This window comes from Nestor notabilis, unplaced genomic scaffold (genome assembly GCF_000696875.1).
Source record: "Nestor notabilis isolate BGI_N333 unplaced genomic scaffold, ASM69687v1 scaffold14383, whole genome shotgun sequence".
Taxonomy (NCBI): domain Eukaryota; kingdom Metazoa; phylum Chordata; class Aves; order Psittaciformes; family Psittacidae; genus Nestor; species Nestor notabilis.
The window spans coordinates 26,841-39,972 of record NW_009920683.1 but is presented as its reverse complement, the minus strand read 5'-3'; the positions used below and the strand labels follow the sequence as shown (position 1 = coordinate 39,972).

Genomic DNA, 13,132 nt, shown 5'->3' with positions numbered 1-13,132 from the left:
CCCTTCAGTGGTTCCGGGTACACAAGAACCATATATGCTTGCTGCATTGTATTATATTGTGTTATGAATCACATGTAAACAGTGTCCCTCAGTCCTCTCTGGCTCACAGTACTGAGCAGTGAAGCAACCTAGTCCCAGTCTTATCTCCAAGTAAAATTCTTATTTATATCAAAAGAAGGTGTATGTACATAAAGACAGTAACCTACACCACCCTAACCTTTCATTACTGAAGGCCACTGTTAATTGTGTTTAATGTTACATGTATTTTTGAGTTCTGGGATTTGGGGAAAAAAGTGGAGTTTTTACTTATTTGCTGAAAAGGCATTTTAATTGAGAAAAATATGTATCAGTTGTTTACATATCAGTAATTCAATCTGAAAATACACATGTCCATAGGATCCCCAACTATACTCCGATTCTTTCCTTTCTGCAAGAGTAGACAGAGCATATACACAACAGTTAATATCTCATTTACCTTATATTAATGTACACTCATTAGCTTACTAAACACAGTTAGAGTTAGTGCATTACCTTTAGTAATGTTCAAGCCCTTATTCTGATACGAGGCAAACAACATGAGTTTATGAGAAAAGAAAAAAGGGCACTTTTACATAAAAACATGTTGCATTTCAGAACTCTTCTCCTTTCCATTCTAGCACAAGAACATACCCGTTGATTCTATGAGAAAGTAAAATATCCAAAATATCAGAAATGCGAAGTCAAGAGTTAGATCAATTTTCCCTTTCTCCACTTACCTACTTTTGAATGTCAGAGTCTATGTTCAGGCAACAGCACAAATTTTTCTATATAGTACATTTATTTCTGTTTTCTTAAACAAAAATCTGACACCTGCCTGAAATTTCCTATGGTAGTCAGTGAGTGGTATCAAATATTTTAACCAAAAATTAAACCATTAACAGTCAGAAAAAGAAAAGGAAAAATGAAAAGAAAAGATAAAGGCACAGTTTGGTTTTATATCTATATATATGTACACACAGACATATAATATATACAGACACATATAATTGTATTGCTCTGGAAATTCCTTATATCTTCAAAATCTACAGTTCAAATCCTCATTTCTTTATCCTGCAGTTCATTTTTGTCCTCTTGTCTAACAGACCCCATCCATTGTCTACTGAACTGAAGCCACTTTCAGCCTACTCCTAAACATGTTACTTAGGTTTTCCGTAGAATTCATCAAGTGAATTCATAAGGACAAACTGAGCAGAAATGCCTCATTAAGTAAGTAGCAGTGATTTCTGAAGTGCAGTGAGATCCAGGTTTTCTACTTCTGTATCCCCACTAAGCAAGTTAGTTATCTTTATAGGTTACCTGAACTACCATATGAAAGTAAGAATCCTAATGTGACCCTTGAGGCCAAGTCTCCCAGATAGCAACATAAGGACTAGCTCTATTACTTAGCTTTTACTCCAGTCTCAACACATCCCAGGAGCTTAATAGCTGGAGATGTTCTTTTGCCAGCACAACAATCCTGAAGCAAGTACCAGATAAAACAGTGCTTTTTAAAAAGGCCTTTAAAATAACTTACACATGACAGCATTCCTCATAATACTAAATGAACATGAAAACATGTCTTATTTGTATGATGTTTACATATACAACAACATGATTAACTGCAAACTTGTCTCTCATGTATAAGAGTGTGCACCTCCTACCATCATATCCTTTGGGGGATATATCCCTGGATTGCACCTTGGGAGCTATGGCTCTCTTGCCATAGGCATGGTTGTCATAACTGTTATATTCAAACGTAGTCTTAGAGTATTTCTCTAGTTCCTTGGCCAAGTTGGAGCGGGGTGTGGTGGTGGGGACATTGTTTCTGTAGCCATACTGAGGGATCTCCAATTGCTTAACAAAGCACATGGGCCTAGAAATTAAAGATATGTAAAGTTTGTTAGATGCAGTTCAGTTTACTGTGTCTGTGCATAATTTATAGTTCAGATTAGAAAATCTTAGTTATTTCTTGTACTCAAGAGATAGCAATATATTTTTGCATTTGCTTAGTTTGGTTATTTTCAGCAGACAAGCAGTATATATTTTCTTGAACAAAGCCTAGACAAAATTAATTCTAATACCACTAAATGTATCCTCCAGCTACAAGTATTTTAAAATTCTGTTTTAAAATACTTCAGGGTTTCCCTTTCCCCAAGTAATTGCATCATATAGCAAACATTTTTCTCTTTTGGGAAGGGCAAGCAGTCTGACAGAAGTTTGGACAAATTCCTTTAAATGTCAAAAAGAAAAAATAGCACTGGAAGCTCGACTTAATTCATGGAGTTTCCTCTGAATTTCTTTCAACAGAATTGTATACTGTTTTCCTGTATGCTTTCAAAAGGAGCTAGTCCTGTTTCATCCCTTAATATAAAAGTCCATGTTCATCTTGAGAAACACACAGGAGAGTCTTACAATCTCTGCTAACTTTGAGCTGCTGCCTTGCAGGTCCTGCTCACCCTTAAATGCAAGGTTCTGGCAGGAGCTGCGATTCCTGGTACACAGGTACACACTTCAAGGAAGGTTCTGTGAATGAATACAGAATAAAACTGTATCAGCTAAATTTCTCTTTTGTTGGAGGATAGTTAGGAAAAGCCCTGACTGATCTCATTTGGCCATTGTTAAATCTCGGTGAAAGAATGCTCTAGTGAACTCCACTGTCACGCTGTCTTCTGCAGGTGGCCACAGAAGTAATCAGGTCTCAAAGCAGGTAAATCAAGGTCAGAGCCTGCAAACCCTACCTACATAAGAAGGTGTTATATGACTGTGTCACAGGGAGCAACTGATACACAGTGCTGCATTTCTACCTACTGTGTTTAGCAGGAGGCAAAGATGATGAACAGCACACCTGAGATGCTTCTGCTGGAATCAAGAATCATATAACCAAGTCTTTTTTTCTTTTTCTTTATATTTTTTTCTTTACTGCATTTATAACCAGAAGAAATAGAAAGAGCATTCATAGGAACATAAATTCAGTCAAGACCAGAAGTATCATCATGCTGACTGACAAAGTGGAATATGATAAATAGTAAGAAATAGGTTTTGAATATTATATTATGGTTTTCTGAATGAATTCATTTTCATAGTATTTAGTCAGGGTATTTATGTAAAGATCATCCAAGAAATGATATTAGTCATACTATTCCCTTTGATTTATGCATGCTTATTCCCTTAGACACTTCTTCTTCACAGAATACAGTTGCTTATTTATACAATGAGCTGATATGAATAATATTTTGATCCTATCTCAAGATAGTCTATATTTAGCTAAAAAAATTCAATTCAGACCTTGTACATTCAATGCAAATCCAAAATTTCTGTGGAACAGAAGTCCTATGAATTCGATCTTTTTTAAGTAAGAAATTTTAAATGCAGGTGGGATGGAAACTGGATGAAGACAAATATTCAAGATTTACTCTTAGAACATCTCTCTCTGCCCATCAGTTACCTGCATGTAAATAATATAAACAGCTCCAAGTTCTTAATCTTAATACTTCGATGACTTAAAGGTAAGAGTGAAGCAGAAGACAAGATGAAAGCATTATATTAGTTGACTATAAAATCTGAAACACGGGGCCGGCTCACAACCAAAGTTAAGATTCAGCTCAACTTCTTAGGAAGTTTGCCAGCAAACTGGATGTTGCTTTTGAGCAGTTGCCACCTTTGTATGGCATGTGAATTCAGTGGCTTCCCCCTGATGAGCAGGGGAAAAAGCCACTGCATTTTTGGTCTTTTTTCGTCAAGTGAGAAACTGTCTGGGATGCTCTATGAAAAATTGCATGATCTGAATTAGGAACAGTTAAGATAAAGCCTATCAAAAACAATGTGAGGAAGGGAAACAGTCAACAGGCACAACAAAAAATCTTCTAGAGATGTGAACCAGAATTCTGTGTTCTTAGCTCTATGGGAAGACTGGGTTTTGAAAAGACCATCAAGATTAGATGAAGTTTTAAGAGAATATTCAAAGAATGATGTTGATTATACAGTAGAAATCTTTCATTTTAAGCAGCCCTATCAGATTTTAAACTGTCAGACAGTTAAATACTAAGAAACCTATGGGATAAGTAGGAAATTCTGGGAACTAAAGCTGCAGCACTTCCTCCACGCTCTTCGAGGCAGCTGGGAGGGATGTACCTATCCCAGCCTACCCATATCACAGTATCCATGGAGAAATTCTGCAGCTCTTGGGGCATCATCAGCATAAGGCTGGTACAATCATGCAGAAGTCTAGTTCCTTTACATGTATCCTTCACGCTTCAGCTCCTTTGAAATAGTACTTTTTCCACCCACATATCTCAAAAGAGGAAACAATAGCACAAAGCTGGGTACAGCTCTGGATAAGTGCAGAATCATATACAGATGAAGATAAGGCACATAATTATGTCTAACTGGTTTAAGGTCCTTCCCATATGAAAATTTAGGACAATTTTTTTCTCTTTCTGTCTTTCTTGTCAGTAAGTGGGGGAACAAAGACCTAAGCCTGACCTTACTCTGTAATCTAAGCTATTCCTGGTATTTTTCCAAGTATCCTGCCAAAAGGTGTGCTATCAGTTTGGTAATGCAAATAGGGCTTCTGGTTTAATTTAAACTGATATTTACTAGTAAAAGCCTGCTGAAAAAACCAAGACTTACCGGTAAATATTAGTTTATTCCCAAAAGATACCAACTTTTTTTCACATTGTTCTTAGACTTTGCACTCCAGCAGTCATCTTTACACCAAACAATGCCTAAGACAAAAATGAGCTTTTCAGCTTTACATGTATTTGCCAAAATAATTACCAACCCTCCCCCATGTAAATTGAGCGGGAAATATACACTTCGAGAATTGGATCCAGAAGCCCTAATTCTAACTCTTCTTTAAAGGAGGTATATATGTATATACAACGTATATAAATATAAATTCTCAGATTAGGTGAATGTGTGATGAATTCTGCATAATAATAAGTATTATAGTGATTTCTAATACCTTAAAACCCGATCTGATGCCTGGTTTGATTTTGACACATCACAGTTCTGATGCTTCTCTTGAGCTTTAGCCAGTTTCTCTGCTGCAGCAATAGGACATCCAGAGAGGCTGCAATTACAGAAAGGAAATTTAATTGTCTTGTCCTGAGTAGTTTCACATTATAGCATTGATCCAACTACTCCTTCTCCTCCTTAGTCAGCATCAGGAAGAATCTAAAGGAAAAGGGTTTCCAATAGCTTCTTGGTCATATATATTTTCTGTAGAATAGACTTCCTTCCTTCTGCTTTCAAAGTTACATGGTAGATCTCGTATCTGCTCTTCTTCTCTGACTGTACATGGCTAGATTATTCATGGATGTCAGCCAGCGAACATACCAGTAGGAGAGGAGAATACAAACTGAAACCTACTGTGCAGCTCTGCTAGCAGACTTGTGACCTTTATGCATCTACAAATGTTGCCAACGAAACGGCTCCTGAAGATGATTAAATGACAACACCACATAGGCCAAATCTTGCACTGCTTCATACTTCATTCAGGTCCATTAACTCTAATCTTTTTTTCGAGGTATATAAATGAGTGCAAAATTTGGCCTTGGGTCTCTAAATCTACATCTGAACTGTGTTATACTTAGTGTCTTCATGAATTTCAGCCACTAAAGTACGTTTTCTAGAAGCAGATGATGTAACGTGAAAAGAACTTCTGCACTTGAATTGAAATTCAATTAGATTTGCAAATGATGAATTTTTATTAAAGTGACAATAATAAGCCTGATTCTTCTGGAAAAGATTTAGAACAGGGAAAAATAAATATATTGATGCCAGCAGATGGTGCTCTTAGTGAAGCTGTAAAAACCTGTGACCTGACAATGAAGGGAGTCCTTTCCTTGTCATAGTCTATTGCATGCTTATGTGACCGCAGCTCTCTGTATTCTCCACAGGAAAAGAAGTTAAAATGAAAGGCAAATCAGTGCATTCCCAGATGTTCCCTTCTCTACAGGAAATACGGAGGAAAAAAAATAATTAAAAAAAGTGAAGCAGAGCAAAATGCCCCAAAAGCTGCAGAAAGAGTTGAGCACAGACTGCAGACTGCTCCCCACAGCCTTTCCTCCCTGCCCTAGCTCTGCAGAGGGGTAAGGGGGGTCTCTGCGCTTTTGGAGTCAAACCAGAGGGCAGCTGTGCTCTACTGACATGCTCTTATTCAGACACCTAGTAGATACTCAACCAAAGTGAATGCTGCTTCAAGCAGCAGTAATTCCTGTAAGGCCTTCTCAGAGGTTTTTGCTGCATCTACTGGCAGCATCACTGCAGAGAAGAAAGGGGTACCAGAGTTTATTGCAGATGAGTTGGTACCCACAAGAGTCTTCTGGGAGACATGCAGTTAATATGAGGGGATCTAGTAATCCAGAGCTTGATAAGACTGAATGTCAAGTGCCTGTGTAGTCTCTTAAGACTTCATGCCACAATTTACAGTAAAAAGGAACTCTATAATCAGAACCTTGCATAGTTCCTTTTACCCTCTTACCCCCACTTCCTGGATTTTTTAAAATTGGAAAGAAATAAGCAAGATCTTGTTGTTCTGTGTGAAAATTATGACATATACTAAAAACTATAATAAAATTTTGATAATTTTGTTATTTGTTTGGAAGAATTTAATAAGCAATGATACCCTTTCTGTAAGAATATATTACTAATCTTCAAAAATTATAGTTTTGATCTTCTTTTGTTAGGTTAGAATATTTACATCTAACATTCCTGGTTTCTCATTTTTAAATTTAATGAGACATTTCCATAAGGTTTCTTAAACAGGCAAAATTCTCATTTGGTTTTAGCTGAATAAGGACTTTGGGATTGGGACTATGGTCAGTAGGAAATCTAACTCTTATAATGTCTGTGTATGTAAAATGCTGTTTCTCACATATTAAAAAAAGTAATTTTAAGGAATAGAGTGGATTTTTTCATGCACTCTGAAATAATCCCTGAAGAGAGTGAAGTGTGAAAATGAGAACTCTGCCCTAGTCCTGATGACACTGGCAGACTCTTCTTTCTCATTGTAACATACTCATAAGGATTTGTACCACTTGTTTTGTACCATTGCTTTTCAGCTAATATCAAAATGAAAAGGAAAAAATCCACCCAAAAAGCTAAAGATGCTTAAAATGTCTTCTGTGGAGTTCAATTCATCCATACTGAAGCAAATGCACACTCCTCCTCCTCAAAAAATACATGAATAAATGTTACTCTTTAAAATGGATAAAGCACACGAAGCACCATCTTGTCAATCTTCAGAACAAAACAACGAAACACACACTCACACCCCCCCGCCAGTGGACTGCTAGAAGGGCTGCAGTTTGGAGGCACTGTTCCCTCTAGGTTGGTGTCCAGCGATGGCATCCTTACCTTCTGTGGGAATTCCTGTTGCTATTTACGTGGCCCCGGCCTGTGCAGCCTGGTGTAGGACACTTAAGAACATTTTCATGCATGGCAAGAACTTGACAAGGAGAGTAAGAGAAAACAGCAGAGTATGAAAACAAGAAAAAAAAAATCAAATCCCAGTATATATGAAACCATTTTAAAACAAAGCAGGATTCATTAACAACCAGCATTCCTCAAAATACACATGACACAGATAGCCAATAAAGCCTAATGAGGTAAGTATTGTGACCCTATGCTCATTAACACAGGGCAACAGTGAAAGTTATGAAGGTTACAGAACCTAGAAACAAATGCATCTCTGGTGCAACAGCGAAACAGAAGACTTCCAACATCTTCTTCATACAAAAACACTGAGCAAAGATCAGCTCAACAGTAAAAGGTGAGCTAGTAATGGTCCAATACAAAATTACGGCTAGAAAAATTCTTTCAGGAGATGTATGCATTCATAATACACAGCTTTATACATACAGTATCAAACTCAAGAGCCAAAAATCCACTCTCAAGTTATACTGATAGAACACTGAATTATTTGAAACACACCTCAATACAAGCCTGAACAGAATTTAACCCTAGCTATATGACAGCCCAATTGAGCTATGGGCCAGTTCTGCCAAGTTCCACATAGATATATCATTCATATCTATATGACAAGCAGAATTGGTCCTTTAACTTTTACTTGTATTCTTTAAAAATGTGAAAATTGCAATGGATAGAACTCTTTCAAAAGACCAAAAACTAAAAATAAGCGCTTAAAAATTGAGGGATAGCAGAAGGGCAAAAAAAAAAAAAAAAACAAATGAAAGAAAACTATGTAAAAAAGAAATAAGTGGTACAAGCTTAAGCAAGTAAACTGATTTACATCTGCATCCATTGCAAGCTGGATGGAAAACTTGCTCCCAAAGCTGCTCAGAGCAGTACTCCCCTGAATCATAAAGCTCATGCTATGAAGTGCCAAATTATCAAGAACTTTTTGGTAGCACTAAAGAGTTTTGTATGATGTGAGACGTATCTGAATCCATGCCTCAGAGCTGGATGGCAGTACATCACTCTACAGAAACAGGCCATCCAACCCTTGCAAAGTTCTGGTTTTCTCATACAAGAGGTAGTCTGGATGCCTATATTTAGTTCTCACTCAAAAAAAAAAAAAAAAAGTCATGGAATTCTTTGACTGAGTTAAGAACTGAATAAAAGCTGTTCAGAGACTTGAGAATTTATCTACATACACTGATTAAAAGATAACCATTATCATCACCCCATCATGAGTGTGCTAAAATGTGCATAGATGCAAAAGCTTTACTCTGAGATTTCTACTATTCAAAGCTGTTCTTGAAACATGCTTCACAAGGCCAACATCACAGGAAAAAAAAAAAAAAGATGAGCTCACCTTTTTCATTTTAGTAGGTACAAGAGCATGCGAACAGTTTAAAGCTATATTCTTCTTTGATTTACAAAGTCTTCTAAATAGCTTTTTATTTACTATTTGTAAAAGTGAAAGAACTTTGAGCAACCAAATAAGTAGTTGTGTTTTAGAGAATTACAGGGTCCTGTAGAGTGGAGAAATTACTCTCTTCTACTGTATCAGAGATCAACCAAGCTACAGCAAAGTTTCCTAAAGCATTTCCTCATTACTTCTGGAAGAAGCCACCCTACCATGAAAGAGGAGACTTTTAACGTCTGCCACTCTTGGTGTGCTCTACTTCTGTTTTTATATCCTTCAGAATCTACTTTCCTTTGGAAACTGGGGACCATTTTAGCCCTGACTGTCTTCATAACATTTCCTTTAGGCTGTTGCAAATCCACTGAGGTTAGGTCTATGAGTGTGGATGGACAGTGAGGATTTTAGGTCCATAAGCTTCAATGGAATAACTCCATTTTAAAATTGGTGTGAAAGAGAACTGGATCTTAGTTAGACACTTGCCTGGTGTAAATCAGCAAAAAGCAATTAGCTTCAACAAAACTATGCTGATTCCACCAGCCAAAGAGGTGACTTCCAGAAACTGAGTCCTCTGCCTTCAGGCAAACAACCTTGAGCTCATATGGGTGAACCTCCTTTGCACAGAATCTACTGACATGGCAGGAAATTCCACCCATGTGACTGACAGGGGATGTTTGCTCAAAATCCTGAGTTGTGAAACTGAGTAAGTAGCCAAATTGTTATTTTTAATAATATAAACTTGTTTAACATAAATTATGTTTCTGACACAACAACAACAAAGGAAAGGATGTGCAAGTTTTTCAAGTACAATTATTCCTGTACAAGACAACAGGGACAGTTGATGTGACATCAGCACGCAGTAGTAAAAGCAGTGCACATCTTCTGGAAACCTTTTTCTCTGTTGACTGAACAGATCTATTTAAAAATAACCTAGGTTTCTTAAAATCAAAGAATACAGCTTTAAAAGTTGTTCTTTCAGTGTAAAAGTTAGTAAAGAATGGAAATGATGTAAGAAAGGAAAAAGTATAACACAGAACAGTTGACTAAAAGTTGAGACAAACCATACTGAAAAATGAAATTAATTTTTTAAATAAAAAGTTTAAAAAGCATGCTAGAAAAATCTTTGTAGTTTTATCCCCAGTTTCCATGAAACAATGTTAACTTACTTTCTGGAGGGACCCTATCTTTGTGTGGGCATCCTGACAAACTGCGGTGATGGGGGTAAAGCCCCGTTACATGGCCAGTTCCATCACACCCAGGGGTAGGACATTTGCTCTCTTTCTTTTCTGTTCTTGAGGGATCTATAATTTACAACAAATGTGTCAAGTGAATGATGCTTTTCACATTTCTGTAAGAAGGTTCATTTAATCATGTCATTTACTCTTTGGTAAATGTTCTTATGAAAATTAGAACATTACAAAAAAAAACCCAAAACAACAAAAACCCTTCCACTTCTGAACACAGTTCTGTCACTTTTATTCCGTTATCTTCTTTTCAGACTGCAGGCTCCTATGATCACAGCAATATCCATTCTCAGTGATTGGAAAGTGACCTTTTTATAGTAAAGCCATTACATTGTCAATCAATGTTCTGCTGGCAAGCATCAGCTCAAGGGTGTAAGGTCATTTGGAAATTATTTAGTTGGAGTTTCCCTTCTTTACATTCTTATTTGCCTGATGTATTAAGGGCTGCAAATGCACTGTTCAGTGTCCTGAGAGTAGCAAACCCAGCTCTTCAGCACAACGATTCAACAATTCAGCACAAATAAATCCCTTTCCCAGGGCTCACTGAGGAGACAACTCTTGTTTCCTTTAAATTCCTTATCAAGAGGTAGAAATTAAGTAAATATCCTTTCTCTCCAATAAATGATGGTGGGGTAAACACTGAAATCAGTATAACTGAAAATATCACTTGCTTTGTAAATTTGGGACATTACAAACTTGCATATATATAAAATGTTTGAATATTCATATGCTTCAAAGGTTAATAATCTTTTAGAATGTTGTTGGATCATCTGTCTACAAATCAATGAAAAGTCTAAATAGACTTTTTTTCCACAAAATAAAGCTTTCTGTCAATAATGTAGTGGAGCTGCTGGTGAGATTAATCCTGAACTTGAACTTTCTCACATACTTCATCAGCTTGTTTTCTTTAACAGAACATCTGTAAAATAACATCCCTACCCTTCCAGCCCAGCACAGGATACAAATTACATCTTATCATCTTGACCACAGTTGCCAGATTTTGGACACTATTGCTGTTTTTCATATTAATATTAAAGGAATAAAACTGAGTATACTCTAACTGCTACCATTTTGGCTCAAGATCATCCAACATCCCCTTTCCATTCTTTTAGACCATCTGCATTTCAATACCCAATCTGAGCTATACTCATTTAATTATTTTATGTTACTCTTGTAATTGCTCTGCTTCAGTATTTATGCTCTTGTCTCTGGAAAATAAGTTTTTGCTGATTATTTTCCATTAAGTCTTTCCTACATTAAATTCCATCCCAGCTTCAGCAAAGGCAACCCTCAGTACAACCAGTACTTCATACACATACAACCCATTTTTTCAGCATGAATCAATACAGTCCTGAGTTCACATTCAGTTGTGGTCTTATTTCTCCTTGATTTCCCTCTGGTAGTTTATATACATGTATATATTTATATACTTTTACATTCCAAGTTCTTCCAAAACACCTTAATTTTAGATAAATTCTTTAGCTCATTGTAATGACTTTCCATGTCTTAAATCCATTCTTAAATTTTAATATGATATTTAAACCTTATCTTTTGCAAATGGAATCCCTAATTATGACAGTTTTATGTTACTTGACTTGCACATTGACTGTAGAACACAGTTCTTTGTTTCATGCTCTTTAACGATATAAATACACATACAAATCTATCTCCAAAGTGCTATACAGTCATCACAACACTCCTGGAAAGACTGTACCCTTATATGTCAGGAAATTGAAGCAAAGAGATCAAGAAGTTAAACCCAAGGCCACAGAAGGAGCAAAAGTCAGAGAAGGGATTTGAATTCCTGCCAGATAGGCCTGTGCTGAGACCACTAGAACAGCAAGCCCACAGCTACATACATACACAACTCTAAGCAACTCTTCAAGTCAAGTACTTTGGGATGTGTAAAAGTATTAGATAACTGAATAAGTAATGTAAATGAAATATAAATTATGTAAATATAACAATATTCAAGGACTGCAAAAAATGTAGATGATTAATAGACCATAACGGCTTTTTAGATACTTAAAACTAGAGGAACTTTAGCTTCTCCACATTATCAGAACTCCATCAAAGTCAATGAAGGTATTCTGATATACAGCTGCTGAGGATCCAGACACTCAGATCCTACAGTGTCAAGCAAAATCTCCTGTGTATTGAAGTCTATGGTATAAAGTCAGCACATATCAGATCCTTAAGAGCCTTTATGGTCTAATGAGTCAGAAAAGATGCTGTATACTATTCTTAATGATTTCAAAACTTGCATAAAATTGTACTTGCATAATTTCCCATTGGTTTTAATGGAAGACATTTGACTAAAATTTTCACAACTTTATACAAAACACTGGATACTCTTTTGCAAATCCTCTTCTGCTAATTGGGAGAAACATTGCACATTTTTTTTTAATCCTGTAACCTTTCCTCACTCTTTGCCACAATGGGAGTATTGTCTGAGTGAAGGTTGTCAGAGGATTCAAAAGGTTTTAAAATTCATAAATTTCAGAAGAAAGCTTGTTTAGAAGGCTTTAAATGGCAGGGGAAAATGGTTAGTGGTCCCTTAACAGTTGTTTCAGCGCTCTCTGAAAGCAAACCTCCTGAAGCCAGGAAGTAGTTCTCACTGCAAACTTGTGTACCCAAAAAGTTTCCACTTAACCATATCATACATCTCTGTGGCTACCTCTCCCAGGAGTATTTGGAAGATAATGTGGGAGGGGAGAATAAACAATATAAGTAATTGTGTTATTTAAAGCTTCTCTCAACAACTACCAGAATATTTCCTATAGTGGGTTTTTTTGAGTAATGAAGGAATGTGGTTTTTTTTCTTTCTTCCTTTATTAAAAAAGCATAGAGTGATCCACTCACAAAGTTTCTTGGTCCAAACTACCATACTATGTAGTCCTTGTCTGGGATTTGGACCTATTATCAATTCAGCCTGAAGCTCCTAAGAGATAGGAGGGTTCAAAGAAGCTCCAGAACTTACTGAAATAGGAAGTTCATTCTTTGTTACTGTCAGAAATTATATATAGTCTTTTTAGAAACA

General features: G+C 36.5%; 1 protein-coding gene across 1 annotated transcript in view; it reads right to left on the bottom strand.

The window, feature by feature from the left end:
* The window catches only part of MYT1L (myelin transcription factor 1-like), a gene marked incomplete at its 5' end in the record, with an annotated part of 102,742 nt that overhangs the window by 66,724 nt on the left and 22,886 nt on the right, over positions 1 to 13,132 (bottom strand). The window contains 4 exons of the mRNA XM_010010801.1: positions 1,680 to 1,891; positions 4,982 to 5,089; positions 7,378 to 7,468; positions 10,015 to 10,149. Coding sequence (XP_010009103.1) covers positions 1,680 to 1,891; positions 4,982 to 5,089; positions 7,378 to 7,468; positions 10,015 to 10,149 — 546 coding nt within the window. The remainder of the gene's footprint in view (positions 1 to 1,679; positions 1,892 to 4,981; positions 5,090 to 7,377; positions 7,469 to 10,014; positions 10,150 to 13,132) is intronic.